The 12,532-nt window shown below is 43.0% G+C and overlaps 2 protein-coding genes across 3 annotated transcripts in view; one reads left to right on the top strand and one right to left on the bottom strand.

Moving 5' to 3' along the window:
- The window catches only part of LOC147454783 (serine/arginine-rich splicing factor RS31-like), a 42,866-nt gene extending 36,276 nt beyond the window's left edge, over positions 1-6,590 (top strand). For both annotated transcript variants that reach the window (XM_086516623.1, XM_086516624.1), the window contains exons 4-6: positions 5,518-5,753; positions 5,856-6,020; positions 6,094-6,590. In XM_086516623.1, the coding sequence (XP_086372749.1) occupies positions 5,518-5,753; positions 5,856-6,020; positions 6,094-6,157 (465 nt within the window). In that variant the 3' untranslated portion in view covers positions 6,158-6,590. The remainder of the gene's footprint in view (positions 1-5,517; positions 5,754-5,855; positions 6,021-6,093) is intronic.
- Positions 6,591-10,768: 4,178 nt separating this feature from the next.
- On the bottom strand, positions 10,769-12,083 carry LOC147454782 (uncharacterized). Its single transcript, XM_086517427.1, has one exon. The coding sequence runs from the start codon at positions 12,032-12,034 to the stop codon at positions 10,961-10,963; it is 1,074 nt and encodes a 357-aa protein (XP_086373553.1). The 5' UTR covers positions 12,035-12,083; the 3' UTR covers positions 10,769-10,960.
- Positions 12,084-12,532: the final 449 nt, after the last annotated feature.

Genomic DNA, 12,532 nt, shown 5'->3' with positions numbered 1-12,532 from the left:
AACTGCCTTCAGAGTTTACCTTTCTTCGTATCATTATGTGCCAAAATCTGTTCAGAAGCAAGGATCTCCTCGTTTTCTTCCACTTTGGGTTGCTCATCAGGCTCCCCATCATCAGGCACATCACCCTTAACAGGGTTCAAGAGACTCACATGCAATGCATTGTGAATCCTCCAAGTATCTGGCAGTTTCAATCGGAAGGAGACATCATTTATCTTGTCAGTAATCTGGAAAGGTCCGTAGTATCACATACTAAGCTTTGGAAAAAGCCTCTCCTTTCCCTGTTTCTTTCTTAGGCGTGCCTTCTCAAAAGTAAGAGCACCCAATCATCCTCCTTCAGTTTCCAGTCGCGACGATGGCGATCCGCTGCCTTTTTCTGTCGTTCTTGAGACTCCTGCAAAGTCTCGCGAACCTTGGCAAAAGCCGTATCCAAATCTCGCGAATATTCATCCGCTTCAAATTTCTAATCTTTCGTGCTCAGGAAGGATGGAACCTTCGCAGCAGTTTCAACAATCTCACATGGCATCTTCCCCGTCGAAGAGTGTATCGTGTTATTGTAGGCAAATTCCACCAAAGGTAAGTTCTTTTCCCATTGAGTCTTCTGATGCGAGATACAAGACTTCAATAAATCTAAAATCACTGAATTGGCAATCTCAGATTGCCCGTCAGTCTGCAAGTGGAATGATGACGAGAACTGCAACCGCGTGCCAATGTTCTCCCAAATTGCCTTCCAAAACAAACTCATAAATCTGGGGTCTCTGTCGGAGACAATCGTCTCAGGCGTGCCATGTAATCGGAAAATCATCGTGATCATTCTGTATTCTCGGGAGATAAAAAAAAATGAAATCCATTTCAATATTTTCCCAGGGGCGGGTGGGTATGGGTAAAGGCTGTAACAATCCCTGTGCCTTATGCCTGTCAAACTTGACCTTCTGGCATACCAAGCAACTGTGCACAAACTCTTCCACATTCTTCTTCAGTCTCCGCCAAAAGAAATCACTCTCTACCCCTATCATGGTGGTAGCAATGCCGCGGTGACCCGTAAAAGGTGGACAGTGGCAATCAATTATAACCTTTTCCCTCAACGGCTGTGTAACGCACAACATAGTCTTTTTCATCAAGTAGCCTTCCCGAAGGGAGTATCCAGCTACTGTCTCCCCATCCCGTATCCGTGTGAAAATATCTGCAAAATCTGTATCTGTGGCACACTGATCGACCATATCCTCGAAGCTCCTATGATGTATCGCGGAAATAGCCAGAACCAATGGTTTTCGAGACAAAGCATCTGTCACCACATTCTTCTGTCCTTGCACATGGACAATCTGGAAGTGGAACTGTGACAAGATGTTCACCCACCGCATCTGCTTTTCCGAAAGCTGCTTCTGTGACAAGAAGTAGCGCAAACTCTGATGGTCTGTAAAGACAATAAACTCCGCTCCGAGTAGGTAATGCCGCCACTGAGTAAGAGCGTGGATAACCGCCAAAAGCTCTTTCCCATAGATCTGTGCTGTCATCTCTGGCCCAGAGAACAAACGGCTCTCGTAAGCTATGACATGGCCTTCTTGCATCAAGACCGTACCCAGACTACGACCACAAGCATCACAATATACTTCAAATGACTTCTGCAAGTCCGGCAAAGTCAAAATATGGTCCTGTAGTCAATGTCTCTTTCAATGTCTGAAAGGCAGTCACCTCTGTGGGTCCCCACGAAAAAGGTACTCCTTTCTGTGTCAAGGTATGCAAAGGGGAAGCAACCGCTGCAAACGTTCGTATGAACCGCCTGTAGTACGAACACAGTCCCAAGAAGCTTCTAACTTCATGGACATTCCTCAAATCGGGCCAATCACGGATAGTCTCTATCTTGGCCGGGTTCATTTGCACTCCTGCTGTTGACACAATGTGTCCCAAAAAGTGTATCTCTGGTAGGAAAAATTCACTTTTCTTAGCATTAATCACTAATGTGTGATCTCGTAATGCCTGAAAGACTTGAAGCAGATGATCTCTGTGTTCTGCCTCATTCTTCGAGAAAACAATGATGTCGTCAAAGAAAGTGCCAACAAATAGCCTGTACTCTCGAAAAATCCTGTCCATCATCCGGTTAAATGTCGCAGGAGCATTGGTTAAGCCAAAAGGCATCACCAAAAACTCAAATAACCCAAAAGTCGTTCGAAAAGCTGTCTTGTAAACATCTCCTGGTGCTATCTTGATCTGATGATATCCACTCTTCAAGTCAATCCTGCTAAAGCACGAGGATCCCTGTAACCTGTCGAGTATATCATCGATCCTAGGAATCAGAAATCTGTTCTTGATGGTGATTTCGTTGAGAGTGCTATAATCGATGCACATTCTCCAAGATCCGTCTTTCTTCAAAACCAACAACACTGGACAGCAATACGGTGAAGTACTAGGCTGGACAAGACCCTTTTCCAAGAGGTCTTTCACTGAGTTCATAATCTTTTCATTCTGTACTTGGCTCATACGATAAGGTGGCCGATTCGGTGGCGTGCTTCCAGATATCAGATCAATGGTATGATCTTCAGGCCCTCTCAAAAGCAATCGGCATGAGCGTGGAGAAAAAAAATCTTGGCGTTCTTTTCTTCAGGTCAAAACATTTTCAACTTTTATCCATCGTTCAGTTCTCCCAAAAGAATGAGTAAGAAAACTGAAGTTCATCAAGTACAATCTCTAAGCCCTTCATTTATCAAAGTCGCTTTCTCGGCCCGGTAGTCAACCACGGCGTAGTTCTTGTGGTACCAAGGGATCCCGAGTAGAACGTCACTCACGTGCCTTGAACACCCCTGTCATTGCAAACGAAGTTTGCCAATGCTCGGTGTAATGGCAACATCCCATCCGGGTGCCAGTCGAACTACCTCCACCTGTGGCGTCAGTCTGTCGGGCGTAGTTCCAAATCGAGCCGCCAATTCCAAGTGAAAAGAAGTTTGCCTTGGCTCCTTCAAAAGAGCTTCCTGATCCTTCACTTTGCCCAAAAAAAAAACGGCAAAGTTTGTACTTTCATTCATTTGATTCGGTGCAGGTCCCACGCCATGTGGTACCAGTTCTGCTTTTCTATCTGCCTTTTCTGCCACATTCCTCAGCTGCTCTCGAACTCTCAGACCTGTCGTCGTTTTTATCATTCTGTTCTTTCTGTGCCTTATCAGTGCACTTCGCGGAAATATGTCCATGTTCCCCGCATCCAAAGCACTTCCCCTCTCTGATGAAGCGAGCTCTCTCCTCAGGAGTAAGCTTGGGTCGTGCATCCTTTTTTTTTCTCTGGGTTGCTCTTTTTCATTCTACTTTAATTCCCAGAAGTCTGTTTGGCTCGTTGTGTCATGGCCTCATCTGTGGGGTAGGTCAGACTGCCAGAGTGAATGGCAAAGCCCCGCTTCACATGACTCATCAACTCCTGAATAGAAGCCGTCTTTTGTTGCAAGCAGTGATCTCGGATCTTTGTAGGTAGACCCAAGGTAAACCGCTCAATCTGTTCTCCGAACGAGATCTTCTTGAATGAAGAGGCGGGTAGAAAAGAGCTCCAGAATCTTTCACAATAAGAATTCACTGTATCGCACTTGGTCATCCGGAGATGGTTCCAAGCAGCCCGTATATCTCGCTCAAACTCTTGAGTCAACCAATAAAAAGCCTCTTGAATTTCAGCCATGTAACTGGCAGAGGCTTGCTTAATAGAGGCGTGGACCACTAAGTACGAGCATTCCCCTTAAAGTAAGAGGCAGCTCTCCGAATCTTGGAGTGCTCTGAATAGCGTCCTCCCGCGAAAGCGATGTCAAACTGTTGTATAAAAGACAAAGCCTTCGAAGCATCTGAGTATCCTGAAAAGTATCAAACTTGATCGAGTGGCCACCTTCCTTAAACTCTCGGACTTTCTTGCTTTTATCTTCGAGAAAGTCATACTGGTTGGCTTTGTAAAAATTCTTCTTGTTCGCATAAAACTTTCCGTCATCGGAATCTGAGCTGTCTGTAGACGAGTCCTCAGTAGAACTGTCAGTCTCTGGGCGAGATGTAGCCTTCTTTGCCTTTTTCTTGCCCGTTCCGAAGCTTTGTGTCTTGCTTCGCTTTTTGCTTTTTTCTGTCTTCTTCGCTCTAATCGGAGGAGCTAGAAGAACTGTTAGAAGAAGAAGAAGAAGAATTGGGTACTCCTTCAAATCGAACACGCTTCTTCCGTTTCTTTGCCTTGTCAAATGTCAACCGACGACCCAAATATCCCGGGAAGTCAGTGCCTTTCTTCTGCTTTTTGCTGTGCTTGTTGGCTTTCTTTTGCGTGTCAAAAAGCTGAGCAATCCGTGCATCAACCACGTTCTCCAGTTCCTTCTCCGTATATTTCTTGGAGGCAGAAGGTTTCTTGAGAGCGGGTTTCGGGAGTGGTGTTGTGGTTCTCTGCCACTCCATTTGTACCTCTTTCAAAGAGGTCTGGTTCATATATTTTGCCATCTTCGGGTCCTTGGCAAAATTGAGCATCATCTTTGTTGCATCGCTGATCAACTGGCGACGCTCTATCTCTCGCCGCTCCGCCTAAGTAGGCCAAGGCGGGCCATACTCTTTGCCTGAATCTTCGTTGTGATCCCAGCCCGCATCTCCAGATGCAGAGGGAGTCGACTGATCATTGCCTGAAGCCATAGGTGCCCCGAAAAAAAAGTTTTCAGGGATCGGATTTCCCGTAGAAGAGAAATCGGCCGTGCTCTGAAACCACTGTAACAAACTTGGACACTCCAAGTCAAGAATCAACCGCGACAGCACCAAATAACCACTTCAAAACAATTCACAGATCACAATAGATTTGCACTGGCCCGGCGGAGTTCCGTGCCTAGAGATATTGGCCCCAAAGACTGGCGCCCCTTTCGGTATTTCTTTTTATATTAATCAATCATCAAAGTACAAGAGAGCGGTTAGGGTTTCACTCTCAGACTCTGCGTCCAGATGCTCTGAGAAGTGAGGCCCTCACCACTAATTTAAAGGTTACAAGGGATGCCCAAAAGCAGAGCCCCAAAAGCTTTTAAAATCAAAAGCATCAATTCTCTCTCTCTCTTAGAGAGTCTTTTCTCTTTTTTTTGTTAAAAAAAAGCAAAAGCAAAATTCGCGTCGCTCATCATTTTCCTTTTTTTTTTTTAATAATCCGCCTCCGCGATTTTCGGAAATTAGGGTTTTTGGCAGAAATTAGGGTTTGCAGGAATTTTAGGGTTTCTGCTGTCCGCCACGTCATCACTTTGTGACATACCCCCCCCCCCCCCCCCCCCCCCCCCCCTTCGCTCCTCCTCTTCCTTTTTCCCAGTAGTTAGAATTTCGAGGGTCATCTCCTAGGTTTTCCACGGCCCACCTAGATTAATGAAAGAGGGCTTCTTTCTTGATGACTCAAAACATCTTAGTCATTTGCCTGCCTGTTATCTCCTTTATGTCTAATAAGAGTTTGTGATAGCTACATCTAGGAGAGAGAGGCTGCTGGTATAAGTTTGCTTTGGTTCTGTGAATGTGGAGTCGATTGTTTTTGTAACCTGGAGTTTTTCTTCATAGCCAACTGATGGTCCTAGTCGAAAACGAGCAGAGCGAAGGAGGGATATGAGCGCAGTTCCCGCAAAAACCCTTTTCGTCATCAATTTTGATCCTGCAAGCACTTCTGTTCGGGATCTGGAAAATCATTTTGAGCCCTATGGTGAGCTAATTCGAGTACATATACATAAAAATTTTGCTTTCGTAGAATATGGATCCCAAGATGCAGCCACAACAGCCTTGGAACGTACACACAAGAGGTATGTAAATCATATCGTAGTCTGTTTTAACTTTTTTCTTGGGTTTGGTCAAATGTCTATGGATGTATGTTAAAGCCTCCATTTCGTTTTAAATTATGGTAGCAAGATATTGGGACGAGAGATCACTGTTGAATATGCTGTAAGGGAGAATGGTGAGCCTTCCGAAAGGAGGTCTGGTAGGAGAAGTCCTGGACCAAGGGGGAGCTACAGAGGCAGACGTAGCCCGACATACAGGAGAGGCAGTCCTGTTTATGACCGATATCAGAGGTAAGCTTACAGAAACAAATGCAATCTACTTCTGAGGATTGGTTTTATTGTGATGAGAATATTCTGATTGCAGTCGTTCGTCTCCAAGGAGGTATCGGAGTAGGTCTCCGGATTACCGTCCTTACACCAAAAGTTGATCAGTGCTCTCGAAGAATTTGCTCAGCTGAAACATTACTTGGTGCAGCGCTCTGCTGTCTCAGCAAAATTGTCTCATATAATCAGCTACGAACAATTTTTGGAAGGATATTTGGTGGGAGATGAGATAGCTGAAAAAAGCTCGTTTGTTGTGTGGTTAGCTATTGGCAACAGTTTTTTTTAATTGGGTAGGTGGAGTCTTGGGATGGCATGATGTACCTTCTTCCTTGCTGTAAGTACACAGTGCAGATGCAAATTTTGTCAAATATGTTATGATAGATCATAATTACCGGGTTTCTATGCTTAAATCAGTCCTTTTGTTGTAACTCAAAATTGTGGAGTTCTCATTGATTGACACCGTCTTTGGATAATTGTTAGACTTTGGCTGGACAGCCACAAGGTCACAATGTAGCTGTCTATTTCAGTTTTTTGCCATCCTACATGCTTATATCTCTCGCTCAATACTTCCTTACGGTGTACGGGCGACCTCTTAACTTTGTGTGTGTTTTTGAAATACTGTCAACATTCACTATCCTGTGTAAGGGATATATTACAGCGGGCCTTCTACTTTTGTTTCACAACTGAATCAATTAAACATTTCACTGATTGCATTGCCTGACTCTTTAGCTGCCTTTATGACTTAATGAAGTACACCCCTGTTCTCTGGTAGTGTGTCCCGAAATGCCGTGCCTTAGTTGCTGGAGGAGTGCAAGAGACCCTGTTATATAAGTGGGGCAGTATCACTTGTAAATTTCTCAAACTTGATGTACTTGAAATACTTTGTCGTGGATAATGGCAGGGTGTTCATCACTTGGAAACCACCAACTATGGTGCCGATCGCATTTCTTGCGAGTTGATAATATAATTATGGCAATCATAAGATATTTGTATGGCGAAACCTTCCATATTTAGGCCATTGAGAAGTTAATGGGTGAAAGTACAGATTGAGAATGAACACTCACATCATATTAAGCCTAATATGCAATGCATTTTTATGCACCACTAATGCAGCTTGATGTCTTTTAAACTTTGTCGCTCTAACTTTGCGATTATGCAACTTACAATTAACTTTTGCATGCCAAACAATTAATGTGGTGGTGAGGTTGATTTTGGTGGTTAAGAGCTATTGGGAAGCTTGATAAGTGAAGAGCTATGAAGGAGCTTGATAGGTCTGATTTGGTGTTTCAAATGTCATCATGTTTGGAGCTGTTATCCAGAGTGCTTTGAGATGTAACCGGTTGAGGATGGTGGAAAAAGGTTTAAGTAGTGCACACCCATGTTTTTTTGACTCCCTTTGATTGGCCCTTGCTCGTGAGCGGTGTGCATCCAAATGAGACATCTCCAGTTCCTTAACTTTGCCCATCTCAACCTACTAGTGAATAAACCCTTTTCTTAAATAATGGAAAACCTGCGCATTGAAAACTTCAAAGGTAAATTGAATGTATTGGGAAACTTTTACAGTAAATTTCTCTAAATATTGTGGAGTTTCTCACCAGAGTTAGAATTTACGGGTAATTTTTGAAAGTTGTAGGTGAAATATCACCAAACCTAGGAGACTAGCCGCTTCATTTACTGCCTCCTAAATTATGCTCAACTCCCAGTCGAACTTGATTGCAACCTCAATGAAGTCCCATGGGTACACGCCATTGTCTGACCATTTTTGCATGTAAATAGTTTTGTTATACATTCATGTTGCAAGGATAAATAGAATGTAGGTACAGGTTTTGAGGGAGCTTTTTTCAGATTTTTGCTCAACTAAGCAATTTAAAAAAAAAAGCTCGCTCACTCCAAAATCAATTTTTGGAATGGGTTTTTTTCTTAATCCCACTCTCTCCCACACCCCCCCCCCCCTCTCTCTCTCTCTCTCTCTCTCTCTCTCTCTCTATATATATATATATATATATATATATATATATATATATATATATATATATATATTTTGGAGAAGCCCTTGAATCTATAGGCCTCCTCTCTCTATCTCCTTATCCCTCCTTCCCTCCCCCCCCTCCCCTCTCTCTCTCTCTCTCTCTCTCTCTCTCTCACTCATGCACAAGTGGACTCTAGAGCTCACTTGTACACGAGAGAGAAAGAGAGGGGGGGGGGGGGGGGGGACAAAGAGAGAGAGAGAGAGAGAGAGAAGGAGAAGAAAGAGGAGATTTGAGAGCTTCTATATATATATATATATATATATATAGAGAGAGAGAGAGAGCGAGCGATTAAGAAAAAAAGCTTGCTCCGAAAAGCTTGTTCCAAAAATTGATTTTTGGAGCGAAGCAAACTTTTTTTTAAAATTGCTCAATTTAACAAAAATTGAAAAAAAGCTCCCTCCATTCCCATCCCCAAAATCCAATAGTGGAATGACAAGTACTCGACAACTAATCACATATGTGGCGATGATTTTCATTCAAAGTTTAAGTGTGCGACACATTTGACATTTTGGCAAAATGCCTCCTTCGAAAACAAGTTCACAAATTATTTACTACTTAGGGCTTCTTTTGCAGCTAATGGAACTGTTCAATTCTGCATGGTGGGCTTGTTACCCAAAGGGTTTTGTCTTTGGCCTTAGAGAAGAAGGTAGTTAGGAGTACAATTGCATAGTTGGTAATTTTTGGCCTACATAAGAAAGCATTCAACTCTTGGGAGCAATTGTGAACTATTGGATACAACTTATCAATTGTTGCCACACGGCACGTTGCGATGTCAAACTTAATTTCTTCCTGTTTTTTGGAAGAGGCATCAACTAAGCATTGTGTTTTGTATGTGTAGGCCGCTCTCTCAAAAAGAAAGTTTACCTTTTTTTTCTTGTTTTTATGAAGAAGGGTATTGAGTAGTGGGTAACACACACATTTTCTCATCACTTATGTAGGTCATTGTGACTTTTCACCTTGTTAGTACTTATGGATTTATCTTTGCGTGTGAAGCTTTGAAATTTTCTTTGTTTCTTAGTTTGTAACTGGTCCCTTCATTTCATTGCCTTAGTGTTCACATCACTTCTTTTTGATTTAGAATGCCAATGTGAGTCTTCAGCTTGTTACACCACAAGGGATAGGAGTTTTCTCTCTCTCTCTCTCTCTCTCTCTCTCTCTCTCTCTCTCTCTCTCACACACACACACACTCACACACACACACACACACACACACACACACACACACACACACACACAGGTGAGATAAACAACTAGTGTGGATGCACACACACACACACACACACACACACACACACAGGTGAGATAAACAACTAGTGTGGATGAGAGAGAGAGAGAGAGAGAGAGAGAGAGAGAGAGAGAGAGAGAGAGAGAGATTTTAGGGAAAGAAAGAAGAGAGATAGAAGTGAACTGTCTGTGAGATGCATCTTATAGGCATGCCAAGAATGATGTGGTGTGTAAAACAAGTGAATCCTTGTTTGTGTTTTCCTTGAGGTATTGTTGGTGACACTATTGCTAATGGCACGTAAAGAAGGGCATCCTTGTCAAAGATAAGGGCTTGTAGATCACTAGGCAATGAGAAGGAGGAGACGTGCTGAAGAGAGGACTCAACAACATGCTTTAAATTGATTCAAGAGAAAAAAAACCATGAGCATCTTATTAACTTGTCTCATTTATGATGAAAGTCTACTGAGAATGGGCTTGCCAATGTGAACATTTGTGTTTGTTCTCATCCTAAACACACCCTGAGGTAAGAGTATCATGCATTTGTTGGTTAAACTCATGATCTTCGTAGGTCTCATTGCTGGCAATGCTTTATTCTCGGGGGATTCACTTGTAATAATTATGCCACATCACTCTTGTGCTCCGGAAGGCCTTAATTTACCCCTATATTCCGGACCATTCTTTGAAGAATACACCTTTTATTCCTTTTCGAAACCCCCTTCCTTACACTCACATTATACCATACAATAACCTTTACTGCACGCCTTGGGGTGAAGCCATGGATTGTGCTTTCATGGAAGCATTTTCCAATCTCCACATCCACTTAAACATGGCTTCTTTGGTGACGATGTGAAGTGCAATACCCTAAACATCAAAGGTTATTAGGGGGGACTAGAGTCTTTCACTCATGAGATTTTACCAACTAGCAACATTATTTGAGTGTGATCTCTTTTATTTGAACAAGGTGAACTTATGTGACACATTTTCAGGCATTTGTGGTTGCAATTTTGCTTGAGACCTCCAAGATTTTCAAATGCAATGCTTGAGTTTATGAATCTACAGATTTTGAACATTTACACCGTTTCCGTCAGCAACTCTGCATAAAAATAGAATGTCTCTCTATGTCAGTAGCACTCTACAAAACAAAATATCTCTCTATGTTGATGTAGAACATTCACAAGAAGATTTAGAAATTTTCTCATGTAGGAAAACGGAGTCCTTTTCAGCGTTTTTCATACAATGTATAACATCATGAGCTTCTGCTCGAGAGGCACCGCATACCTAGCTAGGTATGCGATGCCTCCTTCACAGAAGCTCATGATGTTGACGTAAGTCACAATGTGGGAATTATTGTGAGAATTTGTCCAAAACTTATTGTGATTGGAAGGGGGATGACACTAGATTTCTGTGAAGAGTCATTATATGCCAGCAAAGATGTGAAGAGTCATATGCCATTAGCTTCATTTGAGACAATACCTTGTAATGCAAGATTAAGGAGTGCCCCATTAGTCGGCTCACGGTTAAATTTTCTTCTACAAAACCAGAAGAATGATATACATAACTTGTTGAAGAACCAAGGCAAGAAATACTGTGTACTTTCTCTCCAAAGAGTGGTGTGAGCTCAAGGCAAAACATTAGAAATTCCCATGTAGTGTGTCATGGGTAATAAACAGATTCCTTGTATGTGTTGTAGTAATAGCTGTGTTCCATGTTGGAGCCAAGGCAACTAAAAAAGACTTGCCTATAAGGTAAAAGTGTCTTTCTCCTTTTATTGTTATTGTTCTTGGGAGAGCTATGGTAGCTGCATAAGGGAGAAGTAGGTTGTGACATTGATGCATTCGAAAAGGCCGGTGAAGATACGCAATCCACATTGCTTCTTTGGAATTTAGAATGCTCCCTAGCATGCTCATACATTGAGGGCTCTGAACAATTCTGCATGCTTTGTACTTTGGATTTGTTGCCTTTCATGTAATTTTCTTGTATGATCGTTTTGCCCTCTTTGCATGAAACTTTTTGTCCACATTCTTCTTTTCTGAGCATCAAGAGTTCTCTTAAGCTTGGCTTCTTTTGCCTTGAGTTAGGGGATGCCACAAGGGTAGAGGAATTATGAGCTTCATGGTGAATGTTGGAGCTAAGGAGCACATTACTGTGGGTAGTCAAGTTGTGGAGCTTTTTGGAGCCAAGAGAGATGGTATCAGGATTTTTGAGGTTGGGATGCTTCTTGCAATGAAGAGGAGGTGCTTTATCAGTCTTATTAGTGATGGGCACTTTCTGTTTCTTTGTGCTTAAGGCAACAGTGCTAGGCTTATGGTGGTAATAGGCAAAAGAGGGGCTGGGTGAGAGCTTCGGCGAAGATGCATCACTGTGGAAGAGGGCTCGCTTTAGAGCGGAAAGAGAGCACCAGCGGCGGAAGGAGGGGCTACAAGCTGTTGGTGTATGGGGCTTATGATGGTGGGAATGGATATCATGATTGGGAGTAGATTGGAGGGGAGAGGAGGGAGCTGAATAGGAGGAGGGGAAGTTGGCAAGGGGGCGGATACGGCCGTTGGAGAAGAGCTCATGGGCAAAGGACATGCGCGGCGGGGAGGGGGAGCAGGTGTTGCCTCCATCACTCACCTCCTCTAACTCTACACTGGAGCTGAAAGAAAACATGAGCTCTTCATTGCAAGCTTTACATCGATTACTGCCATTTTTGCATGCTCTTCCCCCTCCTCCTCCTCTTAATCCCATGATGGTCCACACACACACACACACACACAAACACACAGTGGCTGCTTTTGGGAGCACAACCCCCTTACAAACGGGCCTTGTTTATAGCTCTTATTTATGTTCCGAGGACTTCCGACCAACAGCCTATAGAGATAGAGAGAGAGAGAGAGAGAGAGAGAGTGTCTTGACGCTGACTTCTATCATGGCTACCCATTTTCTTCAACGCGCGCGCGCGCGTGTGTTTGTGTGAGACGAGAGAGAGAGAGAGAGAGAGAGAGAGAGAGAGGACGTCATAGATATCCCACAAGTTTTGAACTCAAGACATGATTGTGAAGAGGGACACTCCATTTCCAAAGATTAGTGCACACTAAAGCATGCTTTTTGCGTCAGCTTCACGTCATCTATCATAAGACACTTTTTGTTGCATTTCCTGATGTTGATGATTTGAGGTCTTGGTGTCAACTTGATTGAAGTTTTTCTTAAAAAATTTCTTGCTAGACCTTGAAGGTCAACAACACT

Source organism: Adiantum capillus-veneris, chromosome 7 (assembly GCF_014529385.1).
Source record: "Adiantum capillus-veneris isolate H3 chromosome 7, ASM1452938v2, whole genome shotgun sequence".
Lineage (NCBI taxonomy): Eukaryota > Viridiplantae > Streptophyta > Polypodiopsida > Polypodiales > Pteridaceae > Adiantum > Adiantum capillus-veneris.
Note: the sequence above shows the minus strand (reverse complement) of the source record. Positions and strands in the feature narration are given on the sequence as shown.

Excerpts from the sequence above, each read along its gene's own strand:
- LOC147454782 (XM_086517427.1), bottom strand. The coding sequence starts at position 12,034 with ATGGGATTAAGAGGAGGAGGAGGGGGAAGAGCATGCAAAAATGGCAGT.